The sequence below is a fragment of the Mustela lutreola genome, chromosome 18 (genome assembly GCF_030435805.1).
Source record: "Mustela lutreola isolate mMusLut2 chromosome 18, mMusLut2.pri, whole genome shotgun sequence".
Classification (NCBI taxonomy): domain Eukaryota; kingdom Metazoa; phylum Chordata; class Mammalia; order Carnivora; family Mustelidae; genus Mustela; species Mustela lutreola.
This window is the reverse complement of record NC_081307.1, coordinates 40,740,226-40,763,327: the sequence shown is the minus strand read 5'-3', so window position 1 is coordinate 40,763,327 and position 23,102 is coordinate 40,740,226. Positions and strand designations below refer to the sequence as shown.

General features: G+C 57.0%; 1 protein-coding gene across 1 annotated transcript in view; it reads left to right on the top strand.

Annotated features, from left to right (window-relative positions):
* MYOM2 (myomesin 2) overlaps nt 1–15,292 on the top strand; it is a 73,113-nt gene extending 57,821 nt beyond the window's left edge. Inside the window, exons 32-37 of the mRNA XM_059156156.1 lie at nt 2,906–3,011; nt 10,274–10,437; nt 10,670–10,706; nt 12,241–12,263; nt 13,306–13,361; nt 14,550–15,292. Coding sequence (XP_059012139.1) covers nt 2,906–3,011; nt 10,274–10,437; nt 10,670–10,706; nt 12,241–12,263; nt 13,306–13,361; nt 14,550–14,867 — 704 coding nt within the window. The 3' untranslated portion in view covers nt 14,868–15,292. The remainder of the gene's footprint in view (nt 1–2,905; nt 3,012–10,273; nt 10,438–10,669; nt 10,707–12,240; nt 12,264–13,305; nt 13,362–14,549) is intronic.
* The last annotated feature ends 7,810 nt before the right edge of the window (nt 15,293–23,102 follow it).

The window sequence follows — 23,102 nt, the reverse complement described above, 5'->3', positions numbered from 1 at the left end:
GGGCTCGATTTTCCGTCCTCGGGGAGTCTGCCCGCGGCCGTCCGTGCTTCGAGTTGGGAGATTTTCTAGCCTGGCTCTTCCTCTGTCAGTCTGTGTTTCACGGGTGGCACGTTTGTTTTCTCTCTGCTTGACCAGAAAACCTTCGGGGTGTCTGATCATTTCCTGGCTCTGACTCTGGTAGTCTGGAACGTGACCCTGAACTTCAGGCGAGTTGGCCTTTCCTAAGACGACGCCGCTTCTGCTGTTTCGTGTTCAAGGATGTGTGGTCGAGGTCTGGGAGGGTTAGGGTTGGGAGGCGGGGCCTGAGCAGGAGGGAAGCTGAGGGGTCAGCCCGCCCCCTCCCCTCCGTCTTCAATGCGGGAGGAGCGCAGGGGAGGACACGTCGCTCCCTGTCCTTACCCCGTGGCCTCACTTATGTCCCCAACTTGCAGCAAGTGCAGAGCGTGCCGGCCACCTTGTGTCCCCAGTTTGCAAATTCCTCTTCTCGCCTGTTGCTTTCCATCACTGCCGTCTCTGTCCAGGAGGAGCAAGAAACAAGAAACGGATGGACAGGGAAGGAGGGGGCTTGAGCGCCGCTGCTCCCTGCAGAAGCTCCCTCGCTGGGCTGCGGCCGGGCCCAGGAGCACCTGCCCCCTCCCCCTCCCCCTCTGTCAGCCCCTCCTCCTTCCTCCTTCTGTCTTTCCATCGGGCTTCTGCCCCCCACACGCCTCCTCCGTGCACCCCTGCGACCCTTGGCCCTTCCAGGAGAATTGTCCTTCCTTGAGCTGAAGGCTGTCCTGCCGGAGGCCCGGGAGCTCTGACACATCTGGGACATGAGGCTTCGGGGTTGGGGGAGGCCCCGGGGGAAGCTCCTGCTCCCAGCACGGCCCCGACGCCGCGTGCGCTCGTGAGGGTACGCGCCTCGGTGAGAACGTGGGGGCTTTGTCGTAGCCTTGAATTAATGTGAGGGCCTTAAGCACGATGTGGGTTAACGAAGATGTTCTGGGATATTATTCAGCCCCAGAAGAAAGGAATCCGTCATTTGGGACAACGTGGGTGAGCCTGGAGGGCTCTGTGTGGGAGGGGCCTGGCACAGAGAGGCAGAAGCTGCCCGACTCTCCGACATGTGGCTCGGGGCCAGCCGGGCTCACGGGAGCAGGCGGACGGTGGGCGTTGGGCTGGGAGGGGGGCGGGGAGGTGTCGGAGGGCGCACGGTCTCTGGCTCGGAGCTCGGCGGTGCCCCGCTGTGCCCGCGGGTCACGAGTGCCCTGTTGGTCGCTGCCGCTGAAGGGGTCGTGTGCAAGGGGACCGGAGCAGGCGTCCCGGGGCGGGCAGGGCGGCAGACGCGCGCCCGCCCAGCTGCACTGGCTCCCCCAGGGCAGCTCCTGCCTCCCCGCCCCACCGAGCTGCTGTAGCTCAGGCTCTCGGAAGGTACAGGGAACAGGGGCGCACGGATGCGGGATGCGGGAGAGGCATAGGGGCTGGGGTGTCTCTGTGCCCTGTGCGGGTGTCCGGTGACCTCCCCGTGGGTCACCCCCAACCCTCCATTCACCCGGGCTCCAAGTCAGGACCTCATGCTGCACTCGGTCATCGGTTCAGCCCCTCTACGTGCTTCATGTCTCCGGGGAGCCGTGAGTTTCAGCAGGAGCCGAGGTCCCAGAGGCGACCCTGAGCGGGTGCACAGACCCTGCCTCGGCGACTTCTTCCAGTCGCTCCGTCGGGACAGCGGTTCCCCCCGAGTGTCTGTTGGCGGATCTTCCCTTACGGGGGCTCATGTGACAGGAAGTGGAAGTCAGGGCCACCACCGTCACGGCCGTTTTTATTTTGGTTTCTATTTCTTTACACAAAGTCATAAATACAATTTGTTTCTTTTTCTTTTCTTTCTTTTTTTTTTTTTTTTTGCCTGAGTTTATGATAATTATCCACGTTTTCTGTCGATGATTGCCCACAGTCACGTGCTGTTTCATGGAGCGGCTGCTCTGTGGTCCAAAGTCCTCCTTCCTGGGACGGCGGCCGCCGCTCACCGTTGCGAGCTGCCGTACGGTGCTCGTCCGCGGACAGAGAGGCTGTTTTCAGTATTCGGGATTTTCCCTTCGGGCGAGCTCCCAGGAGTATGAGAGTCGTGTGGGGTCTGTGGGTGTCTGCAGGGCTCGGAGCAGACGTCCTGGTGGCTTATCGCCTTAGCACGTGCTGCGCTGCGAAAGCCTCTTCTCCAACACACCCCCGTCGGTTGTTTTAACCGTATCGGTTTCTTTTATTTTGCTGATTCTGTAAATAGTATCTTCTGGGTGCCTGAGCACCATGGGTCCGTGTAAAGTCTCTGAGGTTGCGTGTCTGGTACAATCCCTGCTCCCAGCTCCCCACCCCCTGCCCCAGCGCCGCCGGCTAAGCTCCCACTCCAGACACACGAGCGGCGTCCTCACTCATTTCCTAGGCTCCCCGCGCCCCCGCTCGTGGCTTCTCCTGCCTCTTCTTCCCTCTTACCTGGTCTTTGCTCATCTCAGAGGACGGACCGTAGCCTTTCGACTCCTTGACACCTTCCTGGGTCATTTCTGCGGAGTCATGTGTCCGAGAATTTAAGTTCCAGATCAGTTAATGCGGAATTCACCGTGTTCCTGAGCTGTTTGCCAGAAATGTCCCTCCTCTTCTGAAGCTCAGCGGCCAAGGGGCAGATGTTGAGCCTTTCTCTAATGTTCCGTGTCCTTTGCAGTATTCAGCAAAGAGGATTTCGGACACATCTGGCCTTGGCAGGCGCTCGGGGAGTGAACGGATATGGTGTGGGAGGGTGAGAGGAACGTGTGGCCGGAACATACAGACCAGAGGCTGCGTTGACGCGGGACAGAGCAGCGTCCCCTGCCGTTGCACCTTTGTGTTCTGACGGCTGCCGTGCCACTTCTCTTGGTCTGAGTCTGTTTGTTTTCTGCAGGGGCGTCTGCTTCTCCCCTGAAGGTGCTCTGCACCGAAGAAGGAATAAGACTTCAGTGTTTCATGAAATACTTTACCGAAGAAATGAAAGTGAACTGGTATCACAAGTAAGTATGAGTGGGATTGACGGCGGCCACAGGTGGAGCAGTGCCCAATGCATACAGCTGGACACAGCGGTCCTGGCTGTCTGTCACGGCACTGCCCCTCCTCTCGACAACCCTGGTCTGGGGCAGGGGACATCATGGCCATAGAGGGGACCTCCAGGAGGGGAAAGACAGAGAAATCCCTGAAGGTACCAGAGACACATTTCTGCACCGTCTGGGTTTTACCAAATGGGGTGGCACACGTGTTATCTGCAGTGGAGCAGGCAGCTCGTGGAAAACCAGTATGTGGAGACCACAGTCCCCATGTCCAGTCTGCCAGCTCCTCACTAGCTTGATTAAGAAGAGAAGGACCAAAGTGTCCAGAGTTCAAGGAAGAAAGGAAGCGATGAGATCCCGTCGGAACGGCAGGTCTTCTGGGTTTCTCGCTGGCGGCCTGCAGCTTCTCCAGGTGTGTAGGGTTTGCCCCCGTAGCACCGGAGACTTTTGTCGTGGTCGCAATACGGGCGAGCCCTGGTGCCCGGCCCCAGGGTCTGGGTCTTTCAAACCTACACCCCAAGGGTGTCCCTAGAGCTGCTGCTCAGAACTGCAGGCCACCGAGCAGGCCGGACCGAGGTCGGTTCCCCCGGGAGCTGAAGACGGAGCGGGCAGGGCGCAGCCTCTGCTCCGTCTCTGCTGCGACCCAAGGACACAGGCAGCGTTCCTGGCCCGTGTTCTCAGTGAAGTCGGGGCACCACGCTCCTGGCTCCTCGGCGAGCTGAGCCCCGTGTTTTACGCTCATTGTATCTACTCTTCTCTTCAGCTTGAAACTGTTTCATCGAATCTCACATTTAGAATCATTGCAATCTCAGTGATACGCCTTCATTTATGAAACCCGTCCTAATGGACCACACTTTCTTCCTTTTTTCCTTTTATCGGATGTTCCGTCCGCCACAGCCCATCCTGCCTCTAAACGGGCTGCTTCTCGCACACTTCGGAGCGGAGGCTGTGCCCGCGGCCATCTCCCTTCTGAAAGGGTCGTCTGTCCAGGTGCCTCTGTTTGCGAGTCCGGTGTGAAGGGCGTAAGGAGCGGATATTCTTGGTTTTCTCGCCCGTGTGACCCCCGGTGGGCTGTGTTTCTGCCAGCGTGGCGTCCGGCGGAGGCGGGGTCACCGCAGATCCCGAGGGAGGGTCTGTGCCTCCGAGGCAGGGTCCTGTTGGCAAAGGCCCCGATAATGGGAGCCTCGGCGTAGTTTCGCGCTGTGACTTTCCCTGGAGGAGTGTTTTCTTAGACGTGTGCGTCCGTCTGTCTCCAGCTGAGCCCAGCGCTGCCCGGATGGGCGCATTCCTGACTTCCTTCCCGTGCCGCTGCGTCCCGGACGGCGTGTGCTGTCCTGTAGCGGGTCCTCCGTGCTTGGGACGTGTGTCCTGTGTTCCCTCCTGACCCTGGGCTGTCCCCGACGGGCTGCTCCGTCCTCCACGCTTTCCCAGAGCGGCACACGCCGCAGCAGGCACTGGGGTGCGCAGATTGGATGGGCCTGTGCACCTGCGTAGACACACAGTGCTCACGCCCGTGTGAGCACACTCGCACTCACACCCACACCCACAGGAACGCTCGCCCCAGCGTGGATGCACACACACACACACACACACACACACACACACGGGTCAGTAGACGTGTTGGCACCGGCACTGGCAGGAGGTCTGTGTCTCCATCACAACTGCTGTGCGTTAAGCACGTCGCATACGTGGCGTCATACATCCCGGGTTGGGTGTGACTCCCCACTGTCGTCGATGTGGACACGGAGGTTCCGGCCGAGGAATGTGATGGGTTTGCTCCAAGCCCCACAGCCAGGGGAAGAGCGGGGACCCGGGTAGTAGCCGGTCTGACTCTCACCAGCTCCCTGCGCGGGGTTGTCAGGCTTGTGGGGGCTCACACAGACGGGCAGACGGACGGACAGACGGAGACGTCAGTGCTCGGGTCAGGTGTGTGGCTCCTGGATGAGGAGGCGTCAGGAGAAAGGTTGCGAGAGCCCGCAGAGAAGGGGGCGGCGTCGGAGATCTCCGTGGACGCCAGGGGCCTCGTCTGTGTGTTTTCTCTCCTCCACAGACCCCGAGTCTTCCTTGTGCACCTCGAGGGCTAAGACAGACCTCGGCCTCGATCCTCCTCGACTGCCGAGCGATGGTGAACCTGGTGCTGCGGTCTGTGGCGCCGAGATACCACGCTGGGTCGTATTTCACTCTTTGACTATTCAATAAGGGATTAGGAAGCAGGAAAATGGAGGAGCCTAGGAACGCCCACTCCCTTGGAGACGCACTGCCCTGGACAGCCGCAGGGCGGCCCGGGGCCGTCACAGGGGCAGCTCGACTGGGGACGCCGGCTTCTTCGTGTCAGGGGCAGCCCGGGACCGACCGAGGCTGCTGAGGACCTGCAGAAGCGCGGGCGGGAGCAGGGACTGCCGTTCCTCGGTAAGAACACGGACGAAGGCGCCCGGGGCTGAAGGTGCCCTCCGAGGAGAGGCCTCAGACCTCTGCGGACCGACAGTGACGCCGAGCCACACCGCGCATCCGGGACAGGACTGCGCCCTCCTGCTCAGAGGAGAAATTCATGCGCCCTCCGTGGTGCGGGTCTCCCGGGTGCGGACCCCTAGAGGCCTAGTGACATCCCCACACCCAGGAAACCTCAACCCCGGACCCCAGCTGCCGCAAGTCTCACAACGTCTTACAACGTGGATTCTAATTCCGCTGGGGAAATTCCGTGCACGGAGGAGCCCTTGAGATCGAGTGACGCAGCGAGGGGAAGGGACCCCTGGCTGTGCGTCAGGCTCCAGACAGGCTCCCCTGCACCCTGACGTGTGCGGTCCCTCGGCCTGTCCCGAGGTGTGCAGGACGGGCTCCAACGGGAAGACCAGAGGGGCCGTCACTGGGGCAGGCACCTTGGTCCCCGGGGAGCGGCTCTCCAGCTATGGTGTCGAGTCCTTGGCGGGGCTCCCTGCCTGAGACAGATGCTTCCCGGCCCGTCCACCCGTGCACCTGCCTGGAAGCCCGGGGCGGCCCGTGTTCGTGCCTGTGGCTCTCACGGGGGTGGGAGTAAAACTTGCCGGATGGTTCCAGCCCTTTGCAGGCAGCGTTGTTTTGTGAGGCTCCTGTCTCTCAGGGCTGTGTCCCCTGGCCAGAGGCTAATAGCTCCTGACTTTTGGGGGTGATTGCCAGTATCTGCGTTTGCCTGCCCACAGGAGGCAGAATCCGGATGGAGGTCCCGTGACCATCTGACCAGTGGGAGAGGAGCCAGCTGTCACTTTCCTCCTGGGACAGCCCGCCCGTGCTGACAGCTCCAGTCTCTGGGAGAGCAGCCTTGGCTGGCCTGTCTTTGACTTCGTTTTTAGACTTTTGTGCTCGTGTCCCTTCCAACGACTTGTTTTAGCATATCATAATTTAAATACTTTCACTGTAAGATACAAACCACTCTGAGGCTTCTAGGACAGTCGCACACGTAGTACAGAGCTCCTGCGCGGCTGTTGCCCGGCTTCGCGGGAGAAAAACCGGGCGGTGGAGGGCGACACGGTCCTCCGCCCTGAGTAGCAGACCTGGCCCGGGTTGTGCCAGTTTTCCAGGACGCCACTGTGCACTAACCGTCTTGGCTCTTCAGGGTCCCGGAACCTGGGGCAGCTCCTCAGTCTGTCCTTTCTTGGCATTTGGGACCTGGGTGCCCCTGGAGCTTTCTGGTCTGCTGCTTTGCAGAGCAGCCGTCCACTTGGGTCTGCCTCGTGGTTTCCCATGATGAGATCGAAGGCGTTCCTTTGTGGTCGGCGTGTAGGGGAAGCGAAGCTGACACAGGTGCTCACCTGGTTGACAGGTGGCTTCCCAGGTCTGTCCCCTGCAATGTCACCAGCTTTTGCTTTGTAATTAGTAAGTGTCTGGGGGCAACACCGAAACTCCGCGCGTGTCTCCTGTGCATCATTCTCTGACTGACTGATTTCGCTCAGCATAACACCCTCTAGTTCCATCCACATTGCTGCAAATGGCAAGATTTCATTTCTTTTGATGGCTGCATAGTATTCCATTGTGTATATATACCACATCTTCTTGATCCATTCATCTGTGGACCGACATCTGGGCTCTTTCCATAGTTTGGCTGTTGTGGACATTGCTTCTATGAACATTGGGGTACACGTGCCCCTTTTTTCACTGCAGTTGTGTCTTTGGGGTAAACACCTACTTGTGCATTTGCTGGGACATAGGGCAGCTCTATTTTTAATAGAGGAAGCTCTTGTGGACCCTCCATGCTGTTTTCCAGAGTGGCTGCACCAGCTTGCATTCTCCCCAACAGCGCAGGAGGGTTCCCCTTTCTCCGCATCCTCTCTAACATCCGTCCTTTCCTGACTTGTTAATTTTAGCCATTCTGACTAGTGTAAGGTGATATCTCATTGTGGTTTTGACTTGTATTTCCCTGATGCTGAGTGACGTGGAGCACTTTTTCATGTGTCTGTCGGCCATCTGGATGTCTTCTTTTGAGAAGTGTCTTCTTAAGCATTGTTGAATTCAGTGTGAAGCAAGCAGAGAGGGCATGGGCTTGGGGGGCTATGTTGGCTCTGGGGAGGGGACCGGCGGTGGGGATTTGTCCCTGTGGAAGAGCTGAGCTGGGGTGGGCGGTAAGGCAGTGTGTGGCCATCTCCTGGCATGGGCTCCACTGCTACCTGGGGAACAGAATTAGCTCACAGCCCAGAGTGTGGGGCTCTGGGAGAGCTGGCTCCGAGCTCAGTCCTGGCAGCTCAGCCGGGATTGGGGGTGAAGGTACATCCCCATCCTAAGACAGCAGCTTCTTTCTGAGCTGGAGTTCCAGTGGGGAGCAGGGTCACTGCTGCAGAACCGTGGCACCCCTGCCTCAGGGAGCGGTGGGCATTCCTGGGGGTAACGCACTTGCCCCCCCCCCCCCCCCCAGTGCAGGGTCTTTACACTTTCTCCGTGCTGAGTGACGTCGCGTGGACGCAGATGGTCTTCACCCAAAGACACTCTCAAGGCTGCGGAGTGTTGCTTTCTGTAAATCAGACTTGAATGGCAAAGGGCCCCATGGCTGGGGAGCAGGCACCGCCGTGGAGGGCAGCGTGTCCGTCTGTCTCTGCTGCTGACCTGGCCGGTGGTGTTCAGCACATGGAAGCCGGGAGGCCGTCTGTACCTGCTTGAACTGCTCTGGGACGCTTGTTCTTCCCTGAGCACAGAAGACAGAGACACAAGGACACCGTGCTGTTGTCTCCTCCAAGCGGGCTGCTGATTTTGCAAACATATCACCATCCGAATGGGATGTATTTCAACAGAACCTTAACTCTTCTGGGGCTGAAAGTGTCACTATTTCCCAGAGCATGTGTATGGTGACCCTGGGGCCGCGTGAGTTCCATGTGTTGAAGAAAGCTGGGTCCAATGTGGCTGCTAACATGCAAATTCCAATCACGTTTCGTCATGGCTCAGGCAGCTCGTGGGCTTCTGGCCATGCCCCACGGAAGCCGCTCCAGACTCTCCGCCTCATCCATCTGTCCCCGTCCGTCGGTCTCTCGCACACACTCATGGACGCAGATGCCTGACCATCCTGACCTGTGTGCCCAGAGCACAGCAGTCTTTCTCTTTAAGGACGATGTATTTGAATTTGTGGAAGTAGAGACCAGCACCTCTGCAGCCCCCAGACCCTTGGAGAACGTGGCACAGGGGAGCCCCCAGGGCCGTCCACACCCGGGGCTGCAGGCGTGCAGAACAGGCAACCCTTCCTCTCCCCCAGCTGTCCCAGGCACAGCCTTTGAGGCAGAGCGCAAATCTTCGGTGTCGCTGAGGTCACCCCTTCTCAGCTGAGCTGGGGACATGCTGCAAATCCCTAAGCAGTATCCTGTCCCGTCCCGCAGGGAGGGGGTGTTACCGTTCCCAGCAGGGGACTAGTGCATTGGGATGGGTGCAGAGAGGCCTCATTCATGTGCGGGGCTCATGTTAAAATCCCCACCTCATCGGGGAGCTTCCGTGCGTGCTGAGTGCAGACGGCCGTGTTGGAGCCCCGGGGCCGTGGGTGGACCCAGCAGAGCTTGGAGGCCTCCAGGCTGAGCCTTAGCACCCGTGGCAGCCGAGGGAGGGGGCACAGCAGCACGGCCTGGGGCGTTCACGTTGGAGAGAGGGTGTCTCCTTCCTCTGCTTGGAAGAGGCTCTCCGTGCACGTTAGCTGTCCTTTACTCAGCCGTGGTGGGTCGGTCTGCGAGCTGTCACGGCGGGCTTAGCTTCCCCCCGGTCCACGCCGTAGGGTCTGCCATGTGGTCTGTCCCAATGCTGATCGTCGGGGCGTGTGAGGCGTGAGGAGGCCTCCTCTTTGTCCCGCTGCGACGTTCGTGTTGCATGTTACGGGCCAAAGTTTCTGCGGGGGAGTTTGTACACGTGGGCTCCTCACTGTCCTAGCGTTTCAGGCTTGGGGCTGATTGGCCAGCCCACAGCATGGTGTGTTTTCTTTGGAAGAGTATTTATGTCTGCAGAACTGAGAATCACTGTGTACAGGTGAATTTTCTGCTTGTGCACAGGAATGAGGCGGTCTGAGAGCTGGCATCCCCGGGAATGAGGCGGTCTGAGAGCTGGCATCCCCGGGTGGACTGACGTCCTGTTTCTCTCTCCCCAGCCCCCGGCCAGCACCATCCCTCTCTCCGTCTCCATGAACTTGAGTACTCCAGGGGCCTCCCTGTAGAATCATGGCAGTCTGTGTGTTTGAGGGTGACTTCTCTCAGCCCGCACAGGCCATCCACACTGTGGCAGGTGTCAGAATTCCCTCTGTTTTGGGCCGAACACTGTTGCGTTGTCTCTGTACCTGACACTGACATCTTCTTTATTCTCCCGGTGACGGACATCGGGGTGTTGTCATCTTTAGGGTCTTGTGAACGATGCTACGGTGAACGTGGTGCAGGTACTTGTGTCCCTGCTTTGAGTTCTTTGGGGTTTCTATCCAGAAGTGCTGACATGGTCATTAGAAAACTTTTGAGGAAAAAAAAATGTTGGTCTATAAAGAGCATTTTTGAGTCTATTATGTTGTGGCCAATAAGAATATATTAAATAAGAATGTTTCTTTAAAAACTAGGCATCAGGTTGAATTTTAGAGCTACTGATGTAGTTAATACTTTTATAATATTCAGAAAACTCTCCTGTGACACAAGCACTAGCCAGCCCAGTAGGGCTCCCCACCAAATGAGGGTCCCTAGCCCCATCACCATCTTGCATATAAGTTTCTAAGCTGAGATGAGTTTCTGTTGACTCTTTATTTGTTTTTAAAGAGATGCCAAGATTGCGTCGAGCGAGCATATGAGGATTGGCGGCAGCGAGGAGATGGCCTGGCTGCAGATCTGTGAGCCTACGGAGAAGGACAAAGGGAAATACACCTTCGAGATCTTTGACGGCAAAGATAACCATCAGCGCTCCCTCGACCTGTCTGGGCAGGGTAAGATCCGTCCTGCGGCCTCTCCCGATTTTGTGTTCAGGGATCCACTACAATGCCGGAAGAGGAAATGCTCTGATTTTATGCTTTTCATTCAGAGAAATTTTTTTCTGAATAATCAGTTTATCCCTTTGGCTGTTTGTCCTCATGAAGTCAGTTCATTGGTAAAGCACCTGAGTGAGAGAAAAGCCAAACACAGGGAAACCATTAAACTGTTTGCAACGTTTCCTTACAGCATTCGATGAGGCCTTTGCAGAATTCCAGCAGCTCAAGTAAGATTTGCATGTCCGCACGATTTGCACGTCTGCATGGTGGTCTGTCCCCCGGGGGCCACTTGGCCAAGCACAGAAACATGGGGGACCCTGGCACCCACAGAAAAATGACAGAGGGCAGGCGTCCTTCTAACCTGTGCATGTTTTTATAAATTAACTTTCTAGCGTCGTCATTACCCAGGGTTGCTTTTGATGATGAACATGACATATTTCTGAAAGAGTTAGAATTATGACAACACGTCTTACAGAGCAGTTTTAAAAAAAATTTTTAAAGATTTTATTTATTTATTCGACAGACAGAGATCACAAGCAGGCAGAGAGGCAGGCAGAGAGAGAGAGGGAAGCAGGCTCCCCGCTGAGCAGAGAGCCCGAATGTGGGGCTCGATCCCAGGACCCCGGGATCATGACCTGAGCTGAAGGCAGAGGCTTTAACCCGCTGAGCCACCCCAGAGCAATTTTTTAAAAGTTATATGTTTATGTTCTTTCTAAAGACTTTATGTTTTTGAGTGATTTTATCACAGCAAGATTGAGAAGGAGGTGCAGAGAGTTCCCGTGCAGCCCTGCCCGGCCCCTGCCCGCCCCCCTCTAAGCCCCCGCAGCACCCCCCAGATGGTGCACTTGTCACCAGCGATGGACCCGCAGGGACACGTCCTCACGACAGCCTGCAGGGGACGTCGGGGCTCCTCTGGGTGGGATCCATTCTGGGGGGTGGGACAAGTGTGTGACAGCGTGTGTCCCCAGCGGCAGGATCACACAAAGCATACTCAATGCCCGTCCACACGGGCAGTGTCTGCCCTGCGGCTGCCTGTCCACACCTCCCGCCCCCTGTCTTCTGTCAACCACTGCTCCTGGGCCTTGTCCTGTCTCCGTGGTTTGGCTTTTCTGAGCACGTCCTGGACTGAGGTCCTGCAGCGCCGACACCTTCACACTGGTGTCTTTCACGCACCGACCTGCATTTAGGGTTCCTCCCTGCCTTTGTGTGGCTTGAAGCCTCGTATATTTTTAGTGCTAGATAATATCCCACTGTTCCGAGAGAATTTTTAAGTAATCCCTTGGGTTTTTAAACACGAATCTGAATTTTGGAGCATCCAGAAAGGAGAGTGGACGGTCAGTGGCTGTACTGGGTCATTCAGTAAGTGAGTGTTGAAGGCACGAACAGGCAGCTAAGTAAACCAGGAGCCAGAGTTTTCAGAATTTATCTAAAAATCTCCAGTGCAATCTGATGAATGTGGTGAGAAAAGAAAATCTCTCCAAACTACATGCCCGAGCCCTGAGCTATTCCATGGGCGTCACCTGCCAAAAGACGGGGCCTCCCGCCACCGCCCGCAGCGGCGACAAGGGGAGACGCCAGGAAAAGTGCTCGGACCCGGCGCCAGCTGCTCAGTGCTGGCCGGGACGTGCTCCTGTAAGAGGACGCGGACACGTGTCCTCCTCGCTTTCGCTTTCCTGCCCAGCGACGGTCCGAATCATGCGATGCTTGTCGAGGTCGCGTTTTCTCACGATTTTCTTTTTATTCTCTCCCTTTGATGTTTAGGGCGGCGGCTTTCGCAGAGAAGAGTAAGTACCTGTCACATTGTAACAAGCGCCGCCTGTTCTTTAGGGGTGGGGCAAAGGGGCCACACTGTAGCGTTTGGATGTTGCGTGTTAAATGTGAAGTAGCAAACCTGCCGGCGGGGATGGAGAACCTCCCAGACTCCCACACCCACATCCCGACTCTGCCAACTCACCCCCTTCCGCCCAGCCCAGCCCGGCCCCCGCTGTGGCTCCTGGTTCCGTCCGGGGCTCCTCTCTCCCCTGCCCCCCCGCTCCGTGTTCTCTGAGATACGCGGCAGGTGCGGCCATAGGTAGAGCACGGAGGGCGGAGGCTCAGGAAATCCGTTCGTCACACGCACAGGTCCTCCAGACGGAGGCCGCCACCCGGAGCCACGCAGGGAAGGGCCCGGTCGGGAGGCGGGAGTGAGGGGCATGCCCAGACCCCAGCGTTTGTTGGGGTTTCCCCGGGACAGGCAGGCGGGGCAGACAGAGTAGGCCTGGCTCGTTTGAGTTATTTCACTGGGCTTTGGTTAGAAGGGGTGGTCCCTGGTTGCCTGTCCCCGGGTCCTGGGGTGATCACGGTAGAGGCTGCTGCTCCCAGGTGCGGGCCAGGTCGGGGAGGCGGGGCCCAGGAGCGTTGCCGTGGGTGGACCATCCGCGGAGGCCGCCTGGCTCCGGGCCGGGTGGTTGGCCTGATGCCGGCTGGGCCCTTAGGCGCTCCCTGAGACGGGGCACCCTGGCAGGGGCCATCTCCTCAGCCTAGGATGTCAGAGCGTCATAATACACAGAAAACGGGAAGCCCGGCTCTCCGGACGCACAGGACCCTTCTCCCCTCCAGGGTGCGTCTGGCTGGAGTGGGGTCCCCACAGGAAGCCCTTGGCGAGCTCCCGCACGTCCCTCGTTCCCTGCAGGGCCTTCACCGCCGTCCCCCGCACACCCGAGACTTTACGTCCACAGTGCAGGAGCCCCCAGGGTCGGCTTGTACCTACGTGCGGCTCAGCACGGGGCTGTTGGGGAGAGACGGCCCTGGGACAGTTGTCTGAACTGAGTCGCCTTCATGTTTCAGATCGTGGCAAGGTGATTGGAGGCTTACCTGATGTGGTGACCATCATGGAGGGCAAGGTAAGGACACGCAGCAGGACCCGGACTTAGGGCGGCGTGGGGTGTCAGCAGCGCAGGGCGGTCCCCCTTGTCGCAGTGAGCCTGGGGAGCCTGGGGGAGGGACTGCACGTTGCTCAGCCCTCAGAGGACGGGGAGCTCCTCACCCACCGTGATGCTGGTCTTCGGCTGTTTCTGTGACCCTGTGTCACCAAAGGATGGAGGAGTTTACCGTTCTGAACCCACAAGTAGCAGCTGTAGGAGCACAGGGACAGGGTGCACGACTCGGAGTCCCAGAGCAGGTGTGGCCACGTGGGTTCCAGGCCCCGGCATCCCCCCGATCCTGGATGTTTCCCCCAGTCCCGGGCCCTTCGTGGCATCACTACACAGGGACCGGGCCGACCACCGCCTGTAGGAGGACAGAAGCACATCACGGGAGAAATGAAACCGCCCGTGTTCCCCAGTTCAGACCATTTTGGAATTTGTGATGGAGGCACTAAGTGGAGGTTTAGTTTGTGGCCAGTCCATGGAGCTCCTGACATCGAGTTGGTACCTCTCAGGTCTCCAGTTGTTCTAGGTCCATGTCCCGGGGACGCAGACACCTGAGAGGGTATTATCAGGCCAAAATACTAAAATGTCTAGGCCTTCTCTCTAGCAGCTAAGGCAAGCCTAGAGGGCCCCTGAGCCAGGGTCATCGTGGGTCTCCCAACAAGGATGTGTCTGAGCGGCGAGCAGCAGCGCCGCTGTCCCCGGGGCTGAGCGTGTGGTCACGTAGTGTCCCAGTGCCTTGGCTGCACCCGATGCCTCCTCATAAGACACTGTGTTCTCTGGATTTGCCGGAGGACCCGGCAGACGGGGTCCGCGAGCTGGAAGGGAGGGGACATTGGGAAACGGGCTAAGCATGTCTGCTGTAGAACGTAGAGTGTGATTTCCTCTCCTGCCTTTCGAGACATAGACCATAATTAAAACAGGAAAAAATAGGAGAAATGATCCTTGCTCTTTCTCACGAGCTGCCCATGAGGCTGCGAGCTTGTTTGCTTCCCGCTGTCTTTGGGTCCCGCGTGTCCAGCTTGGCGCTCGCGTGCAGGAAGTGTGCGGACTGACCGAGCCTCGTGGAGCGTGGGTCGACGGCGCGGCCCCGTTCCCATGGGAGAGGCAGCCTGACGTCCGTGTTTCTAAGCCTCCCTTCTCTCCCCCCCCCCCCCCCCAAAGACCTTGAACCTGACCTGCACGGTGTTCGGAAACCCTGACCCCGAAGTGGTGTGGTTCAAGAATGACAAGGACATCGAGCTCAGCGAGCACTTCTCGGTCAAGGTGGAGCAGGCCAAGTACGTCAGCATGACCATCAAGGGCGTGACCTCGGAGGACTCGGGCAAGTACAGCATCAACGTGAAGAACAAGTATGGGGGTGAGAAGATCGACGTCACCGTCAGCGTGTACAAGCACGGCGAGAAGATCCCCGACATCGCCCCGCCGCAGCAGGCCAAGCCGAAGCTCATCCCGGCCTCGGCCTCCGGGCTGGCCCCGTGACGCAGCGGCTGCCCGGGGGCGGGGCGGGGCGAAGGCCCCGCGAGTGCGGTGTGCTTGCTCAGACGGGTGACCGTGAGTGAGATCGCGTGTACCGATGGGCCAGCATGCACCGACGCTTTTGAATTTAGCATTTAGTTGTCATTCTTTCATGTCCCTCCAGGGGCGAAAGCCCGGGTTGTTAGCTGCAGGCTACAACGTACGTCTGCAGATGCCAACAGAGTGGGTTGCAAGGAGCCCACTCAGGTTTCCACGGATGCTGGGACGCCTAGCCCCCGGCGTGCTGCTGCTTCCCCTCTGTGGGGCAGACAACCTAGCAGCTCCGAAATCCTGGTGCAGAGCCTTGCATGCATGTGTTACCTGGTTGCACTGTTTTCTCTTGCCGTAGACGAATAAAGCTTTAAAAGGCAACTTGTGTGGTCTCCTGTATCAAGCCATACCTGACTCCATCTGTTTCCTCTCCGGGCTCAATTACAGATTACCATTTGGTGGCACAGCCAGGGGCCCGCAAGCGTGCCATCTAGAGACAGGGAGGGGGACGCAGATCACACTCATGGCATCTACCTGCCCGGACTTCGTGGTGGCCCCACAGCTGGCGGGGACAGTGGCCCCACACGACCATTGTTCCCGAAAAGGCGCGTCTCTCGTGTGGACTTAGAGATGTTCAGAGCACAGATCTGAAACTCTCTGTAGAGGAAAACAGGATGCCTGGATGGCTGTGGTCCTCTTAGGGAGCTAGTTGACTAGTTAGGGGTTTCAGAACGAAGAGAGGCGTCACTCGAAACTATCAGAGCGGTGGCCGTGGAGGCACATTGGAAATTCGGCTGACACTGGGTCTCTCGGTGAAGTGAAGCAAAACGTTTGGCTGAACACAGCCTTTCTTTGAACCCTTTCTTCCTTGTTTGGGAAGAGGCTGAAATTCCTTGCGCGCCAAATTCTTACTTTAACATTTTAGCTTTGTATTAAACATATTGCTCGTGTCAGAAAAAACTTTTGGGCATTTCGGAACATTTTTATGTCTCTGTCATTAAGGCTCAATGAGATTGTGTTATATTTTCCTAAGGTCGTAAACGAAACCCTGAAATTTCAATATGTCCCTAATGATGCCAGCCCGCTGAGCAGGTTATTATAGGAGGTAAAGTGAGTATCAGCAAGAATTTTTAAAAAGTATCGCTCCTTTCTCCGTTGTGCAGGTGAACTTCAGGTGACTTGGTCGTCACTGTCGAGCAGGGCAGTGTTTCTGGAACATCTTGGCAAAGGGAGACCCATACAAATTTTCCTAAAATTAGTCTTTATTTAATTCAACAGGACTTCCTTATTTTATAGTTTAAGGGGTCATTTTTTGTTTAGAGATTATAGTTCATGGGAGACAATGAATTTCTTAAAGCCGTATCATTTCGGGGGAGGGGGTGTTGAATTTATACTTTTAGAGCATTTTTTGGTTCACAGCAAAGCCGAGGAGAAGGTGCACAGGTTTCCCGCGTTCCTCCCTCGCCCGCCGTCGGCAGCCGCCCCAGATGGTGCACTTGTCACCGTCCATGGTCCCATGGACACGTCCTCATCGCCCCCAGTCCACAGTGTACACCTCCGTCGCTCTAGACCATGCATGCCCGGTTGGCACACACGTGTGATGACACGTGCCCTCTGTGGCAGGGTCACACAGGGTCGTCTCGCTGCCCTAAACCCTGTCTGCTCCGCCTGCTGGTTCCCCCGCTCCCCGAGCCCCGGCAGCCACCGTCGTTACGTCTTGACAGTCCCCGCGGTTTTGACTTCCGTCTTTTAAAAGCAAGTGCGCTCCTTCTGAACAGGCTCTGGTCTGTACAAGAGCCGCGAGCACTGCGGGGTTCCGCGCGCCCTTCCCGTGGCTCTCCCTGTGGGTAACGTTATGCTTCCACGGTACCTTTGCCAAAACAAAGGAGCTGGCGTTGGTCTGCCCGTCCTAACCGCAGACGGCTTTCGGGTCGCCCTGGATTTGCCCTCCACGCTCTCTCTGGGCGGTTCATGGTTGCTTCTGCCTGGTCCGGTCTGCCGTAGTTCCCGCCTTCGCTCGTGTTTGAAGATGGTGACAGTTCTAGGAATGTTCTCCTGTCTGGGCTGGTCTGACACGCTCTCGTGACAGTCTCGGCGACGGGCTTCGGGAGACCCAGCGGGGAGGTGCCTGACACCCACACACCGGGGTGACACCGACCTTCGTCCCGCGCGGAGACGGTGCCGGCCGGCTTCTCCTGGTAGCATCACTGACTCTCCCTTTCCTGCTCTACTCTTGGCTCCGGGTCCTTTGGGCCAGACCACGTGCAGGGGGGTGGTGGGGGTCCGTGGAATGAGCTCCTGCTGGAGGGGACAGCCGCCGCAGCACGCAGGAGTCTTCTGGGGGAGGACGCACCCCTTCTCTTCCCTCTGTTTCTCCAGTCAGGCCCTGTGGACACCGGTGTGGACTCATGAGACTTACGTCACACTCTGGGTTATCATCCAACACTACGCTGCTTGCCTTGTTGCTCAGATCGTTCTGGCTTTGGTCCCCAGGTCCCTTGTCATTGGCTGTTTGAGTGCTTTCTGACTTCCTGCGCCAGTGGACCCTTGGGCTCCGCTTTGCTCCTCCCCGCCGCAGCCCGGGGCTCAGCCATTTCTCTAAGGCCCCTGGCTCCTTGTGCTGGAGAAGCGGACGCAGAATCCAAGGTCTGGGTGCATTTTTATCACAGTCCTTCGCCTGCTGTATTTATGCAAATGTCCCACAGTATGGGCAATCCCAGTCTGATTACCAGTTACTCCCTGGGAGGCAGAGTGTAAGGAAGTAGCCGGGGAAGACATCTGGGTCACCCATTAACTGTCTGGAAATCCATTAAGTATCTGAAGAATGGCCGTCTGCTGTCCTAGAATCCACACCTGATGTGGGAGCAAACACGCCAGCCTTGGATCAGGAGATGGGGCGAGAGAGCTCATTGCTTAGTCAGAGAAAGCCACTCAGGGTCTGGGATACCTACCGGCTCCCTCTGAAGCCTGTGCCCGTGTGACAGTGTGAGGACAGAGGGGGCTGGCGGAGGCACGGGTTCCGTGAACAAATATATACAGTTTGTTTCCAGAGCCACAAGATGGCACAGTCCCTACACGTCCTGCCTCTCCATCGCTTCATGCTTTGGTTTATGTTTCCTGAGAACAAGGAACAAGGTATCTTTATGTTACCATAGTCCAGTCTTCAAATAAAGGGACTCACCTTTGATACAAAACTGTAACGTATAACCCATATTCTGACTCCGCGAGTTATCCCAATCATAAGCTCTAGAGTTTCCCGTCCATCCAAGAGCCAGGTTGGGGTCTTGGATCACATTTCGTCGTGTCTCCTGACTTCTCGCAAATCTGGGACAGTTTCCCATCCTTCTTTATCTTTAATTATGTTATTAGTTTTGAAGGACAGAGGCAGGTTATTTTACGGAGCATGTCTTAATGTGGATTTGCTGATGTTTCCTCATGATAAAATTCAAGCTGTGCATCCCTGGTTGTGCTACCCTTTGCATTAGTTAGGTTCTTCAGAGACACAGAGCCAATAGGAGACAGATGATAGATACATGAATGGATCGAGGTGTAGACAGATAGATGATGGGTGGGTGGGTAGACATGTAGATAGACTGGTGGATGACGGGTGGATGTCTAGATACACGGATGGATGGATGGACAGATATGCAGACAGATTAAATAGATGTGTAGACAGATGGATGGACAGATGGATAGATGGACGGACAGACAGATAGCTATGTCAGCAGATTAGATAGACATGTGGATGGGTGGATGGACGGATGGGTAGGTACGCAGAGTCAGTATAAGTAGATTTATTACACGACTAGCAGACGTGGTTGTGGAGGCTGGGAAGCCCCACCATCTGCATCTGCAGCTGGAGACCCAGGAGAACCGGTGCTGGAGTTTGGCCGAGTTGGAAAGCCTGCGAAGCAGGAGTACCAATGTCCAAGGGCAGAGGAAGGCTGTCTCATCTCAGGCAGAGCGAGTTCATCTTCCTGTGCCTTTTTTGCTCCATTCGGGCTGCAGCAAATTAGATGATGCCCACTCCCAGCGGGGAGGAAGGGTTTCTGGGCTCAGCCCCCTGAGTCACATTCCGATCTCGCTCAGATACCCTCACAGGTTCCAGCTTCCTGCAGCCCAGTCAAGCTGACATGTCCACTGACCGCACGCTACTGCAGTGATGTGCTGTCCTCCCTGGGTGGCACGCCCAGAGGCCTTCTGCCTTCACTTCAGAATGCCTCCATCCCACGATGATGGGGCCGTCAGGTATCACTGCATGGCTGCCATGGTCCCCTGCAGCCACACACAATCCGTGGGGTTCCCTCAAGACCACATCATGTCCTGGGCATGGTCGCCTTCTTGTCTGTGCTGCTTTCCCACAGGGGCTCCGGGGGCGCAGTCTGGTCCAGTGGCTCCCACGGCCCAGGTCAGCTGCTGCTTGTCACTCACGCGCTCACTCGTGCCCACACCTCCCGTTCCCGCTCTCCGTTGCGCGGCACTCACAGCACCTGCTTCGTCCCCGGACGGGACTGCTTCCCTGCTTCCCTGCCCCGCGCCACGGCTGTGCCCCGCTGTCCGCCTCCAGCCGGGTCTTCAGCACTTGGGGCGGGCATCCTCCTTCCCGGGCAATCTGTCTGTGCGCCGTCTGTCTCCAAGCTCTCCTCGTGCGCCCCAATAGCTTCTCTGCTGGCATCCACGGGCCGGTCCCTGGGCGAGCGGACACTTCCCTGGTAAGGCCCATGTCAGGGTTCACACAGGGCTTCCTCTGATGCTTGTTGTAGTCAGAGAGGCCTGTGACCCAGACACAACCTCCCCCTGCGCACACCTCTGGCTGCTGGCCGATGACAGCACCCGGCGGAGGACGAGCAAGGACAGGGGTACCCACGCCTCCTGGCCCGGGGCCTGGCTCAGTGGCTGAGCAGCTCTGTCACCGGGGGCGTGTCACTTGAACTATTTAAGCCATGTTTCCTTTTGTCTGCAAAAATTGAGGAAATGATGCTTTTTATGAGAGAGTGCATATGTACTCAGAGCTCTGTTACAGAAAGAGTGAATTTTGGATTCGTCTGATTATGAAATATGGTGGTCTGGGGTGCATGTAGGGCTTTTACATAAATCAACCATCTGTTGAAAATGTTTCTAGGGTCACCTCATGAGAATAGTTAGATACAGATTCATTTAAATCGGCCCCAGATGTGGGCTTCGTCTGGGACTCAGAGCCAGACAGGAAGACAGGAGCGTGTGTGGAAGCGCAAGCAGCCGAGATTGGTTCAGCATTTACAAAACTCGGGCTCTTCCAGCCAGTCGTGTCTCAGGCCAGGAGCTCCCAAAACAGAGACAAGGGCTGAGCAGGGTACAGGAGACCCAAAGCTTTTTTTTTTTGCAGCTTTACACATCCAGCGGGCAGCTCAGCACTCACGCTCGAAAGGTAGAGGCCACAGAAGGAGAGTGAAATGGTCATTACCAGGGCCTGGGGAGGGCAAGTGCGGGGACGTTGGCCCAAGGCTACAAATGTCCCTTATATGATGCATGAACTCTGGGGGTCTAGTTCACGGTCGGAGACTACAGTTAAGCAGACTGATCAATGGAAGCTGCCCAGAGAGCAGACCTTAAAAGTTCTTCCCACAAAGCGGGAAGAGCAGTTATGCGATGTGACACTCTGGTGGGAATCATTTGGAGAATGTGAGCGTCTTAGATCGGCACCGCGTGCACCTCCCATGTCGTTATGTGTCAACTGTGTGTCAGTTGAAGCTGGGGGGGTGGGGTGGGTAGTACTTGTAAACCTGGTCAAGTCACGGGGGAAATACAAAGATTTTGCATCTTCTAAAATTAAGATTTTAAGATTGCCCATATCTTACTTTTAAAGAAGCAATTCACGGATTTCCTCCTCTCTGCTCTCAGGCCTGGCCAGCATGAGGTTGTGTGAGGTCAGAAAGTGCGCTGGAGACCCCTTCTGGGAATGCTGTTTTCTGTCTCGTTTTTGTTTTAAAGCATCAGACGGCACGCTGGCAACGCTAGCGCCTGTGGGGCCAAGACCGGGGAGCAGGGAGGTACCACTTATTTTGTACGATTTAGTACAGGTCCCTTACGTCAGATGAGTCCCGATCGTCAAGATGCGCGGCCGGTAAACCAACGTGGGCCCCGTGCACGGAGAACACTGCTCCCTAAGGGACACACGCTAGTTCCTTAGTCAACGGACATGACGGTGAGGCGTGTCTCTCACGCAGCTGCAGAGCTGCGTCACCGTGTGCGGGGAAGGAGACCCATCCTGGGATTCACGTCACTGGCCGAGCGTGGGACAGCTGCCACAGGAGGCCCGTGGATTGAGTCCACGTGCCTCCCTCAGTGGGTAACAAGTGTGCTGCTCTCAGCAAAACGTGTATGTATTTTTTTTCTATGAAACGTTTTAACCCAGGAGCGCAGTGGGAATCCACATGTGAACGTTAATGGCTTAGAAAATTAAAAACCATAAATAGATGTAGAAATTGCATTTCATGGAGAGCATGCACAGTAACCGTGGCGTGGAGCAAATGGACGATGCGCATTTGGGGCGAAAGGTCCTGAGAGTGTTTCATTAGCGGGTGGAAATTTGTCATGAAGGTCTTTTTTTTTTTTAACTGATTCAAACTATTTGTTAGCAAATGAAGGTAGGTTCGTGCGTATGTCGATGGGGGAGATGTCTGTACCCCGAGCGCTGCGCAGGAAGCTTTCCTCCCGTTCTGGGGTTCTGGCGCGGCGGCTCTGTAGGAGGGTCTTGCAAGCAAGGGACGTGCGCGGACCGCCTCTCACCTCCCCCCGCGCGTCGGGTGGACACTCGGTTCCCAACGCAAGGGGGCGACTGCGACAGGGCCGAGCAACGTGGCTCTGCCGTGTTTTTCTCGAGAGAATGTGGACCGAAGGGAAGCTTGCAGGACCCGGCAGGCGTCCCCCGCGCTGCGCAAGAGGCGAGGAGAGGAGCACGAGCAGCCCTGAGCTCCAGGAGGCAAACCCGAGTCCGCCCAGGGACCCACCTGCCAGGACGTCCTCCAAGACATGCCCGGGCTGACGGGGCTAGTTGGTTCTGGAGGAGCCTTCTTCTTGTCCCTCTCCCGGCCCCGCCCCCGTGATACGCCTTGTGCCTGTTTAGTCTCCCAGCCCGTTGGCAGGCCTGCGAGGTCCGAGTGCCCAGCATGGACGCCCTGCGAGCCGGCCACCAGCCTTCGCCTCTCGCTGTCTCCTTCTTCAGCTGTCCCTGGGGGACGACGATGGCGCCCACTCCCAGAGCACCCATCTCCTGTGGGGCGCACGGCCATATGTATGAGACCCCAGGTGAGGTACTCTGGACGCAGCAGGTGCTGCGTAAGTGTATGTGTACCCAACACCACTAGAATCGATGCTGAACGTTTAGTATTTTCCCTAGATTATTTTTATCTGGACTTTCCCACCTTTTTCCTCATCCACACTTTGTTGCTTTTCCCCACCGTCTTCTCTGCGATTTCATTGGAAGTTTTAGGCCTTTTTTGACTGTTTTCTGTCCGGGGAGATTTCCTCTGGACCCAGGACCCCTTTGCCCATCCTACACAGAACACCTGTATGCAGACTCAGGGGTACTTATTTCTTGTCCTTACACTGACTCTGGAAACATCCACTTTAAAAAAAAACAGGGCTTCCTGGGAAGACAGGATTGTGCCCCATTTCTTTCAAATTATGGTTTTGTTGCTCTAGTGGCAGAAAACTGGATTTTGGAGAGATGAGTGGCCATCACTGAAATAACAGACCAGTCAAACCCGTCTCTCTGTCGCGTATGTTCAACCGAAGCTCAGGTAGCTGGCATGACTCTGGCGTGACCCTGGTCCCCTCGGCGCGCCTCACGGACCTGACACCCGGCGGGCACCCCACTCGCAGGGTCACGGGCGCGACGCACCTGGGAATCCTAGCCCGCAGTCCGTGACCTCTTCGTCAGTACGGACGGGGCCTGTGCTGGCCTCCGGGGCCCGGCTGCCGCGCGAGCCGGTCTGTGGCCAGGGGTCGGGGGGGGGTGGTGGTCCCAGCGCTGCTGAGCCCACGGGCTGCAGAAACAGGCTGCCCGGCTGCCCGGCCTCCTCTGGAAGCCCTGGTCTCCCACTTGCTTGTTGGAGGAAGAACTCTCTGTTAAAGGCTTCCCAGGGCCGGGTGCTCAGTGGCTTCGAGGTTAAAATCAAGGGATGCTGGGGCGTGTGGGTGAGGTTTCACCGTCCCAGACCCAGGCGG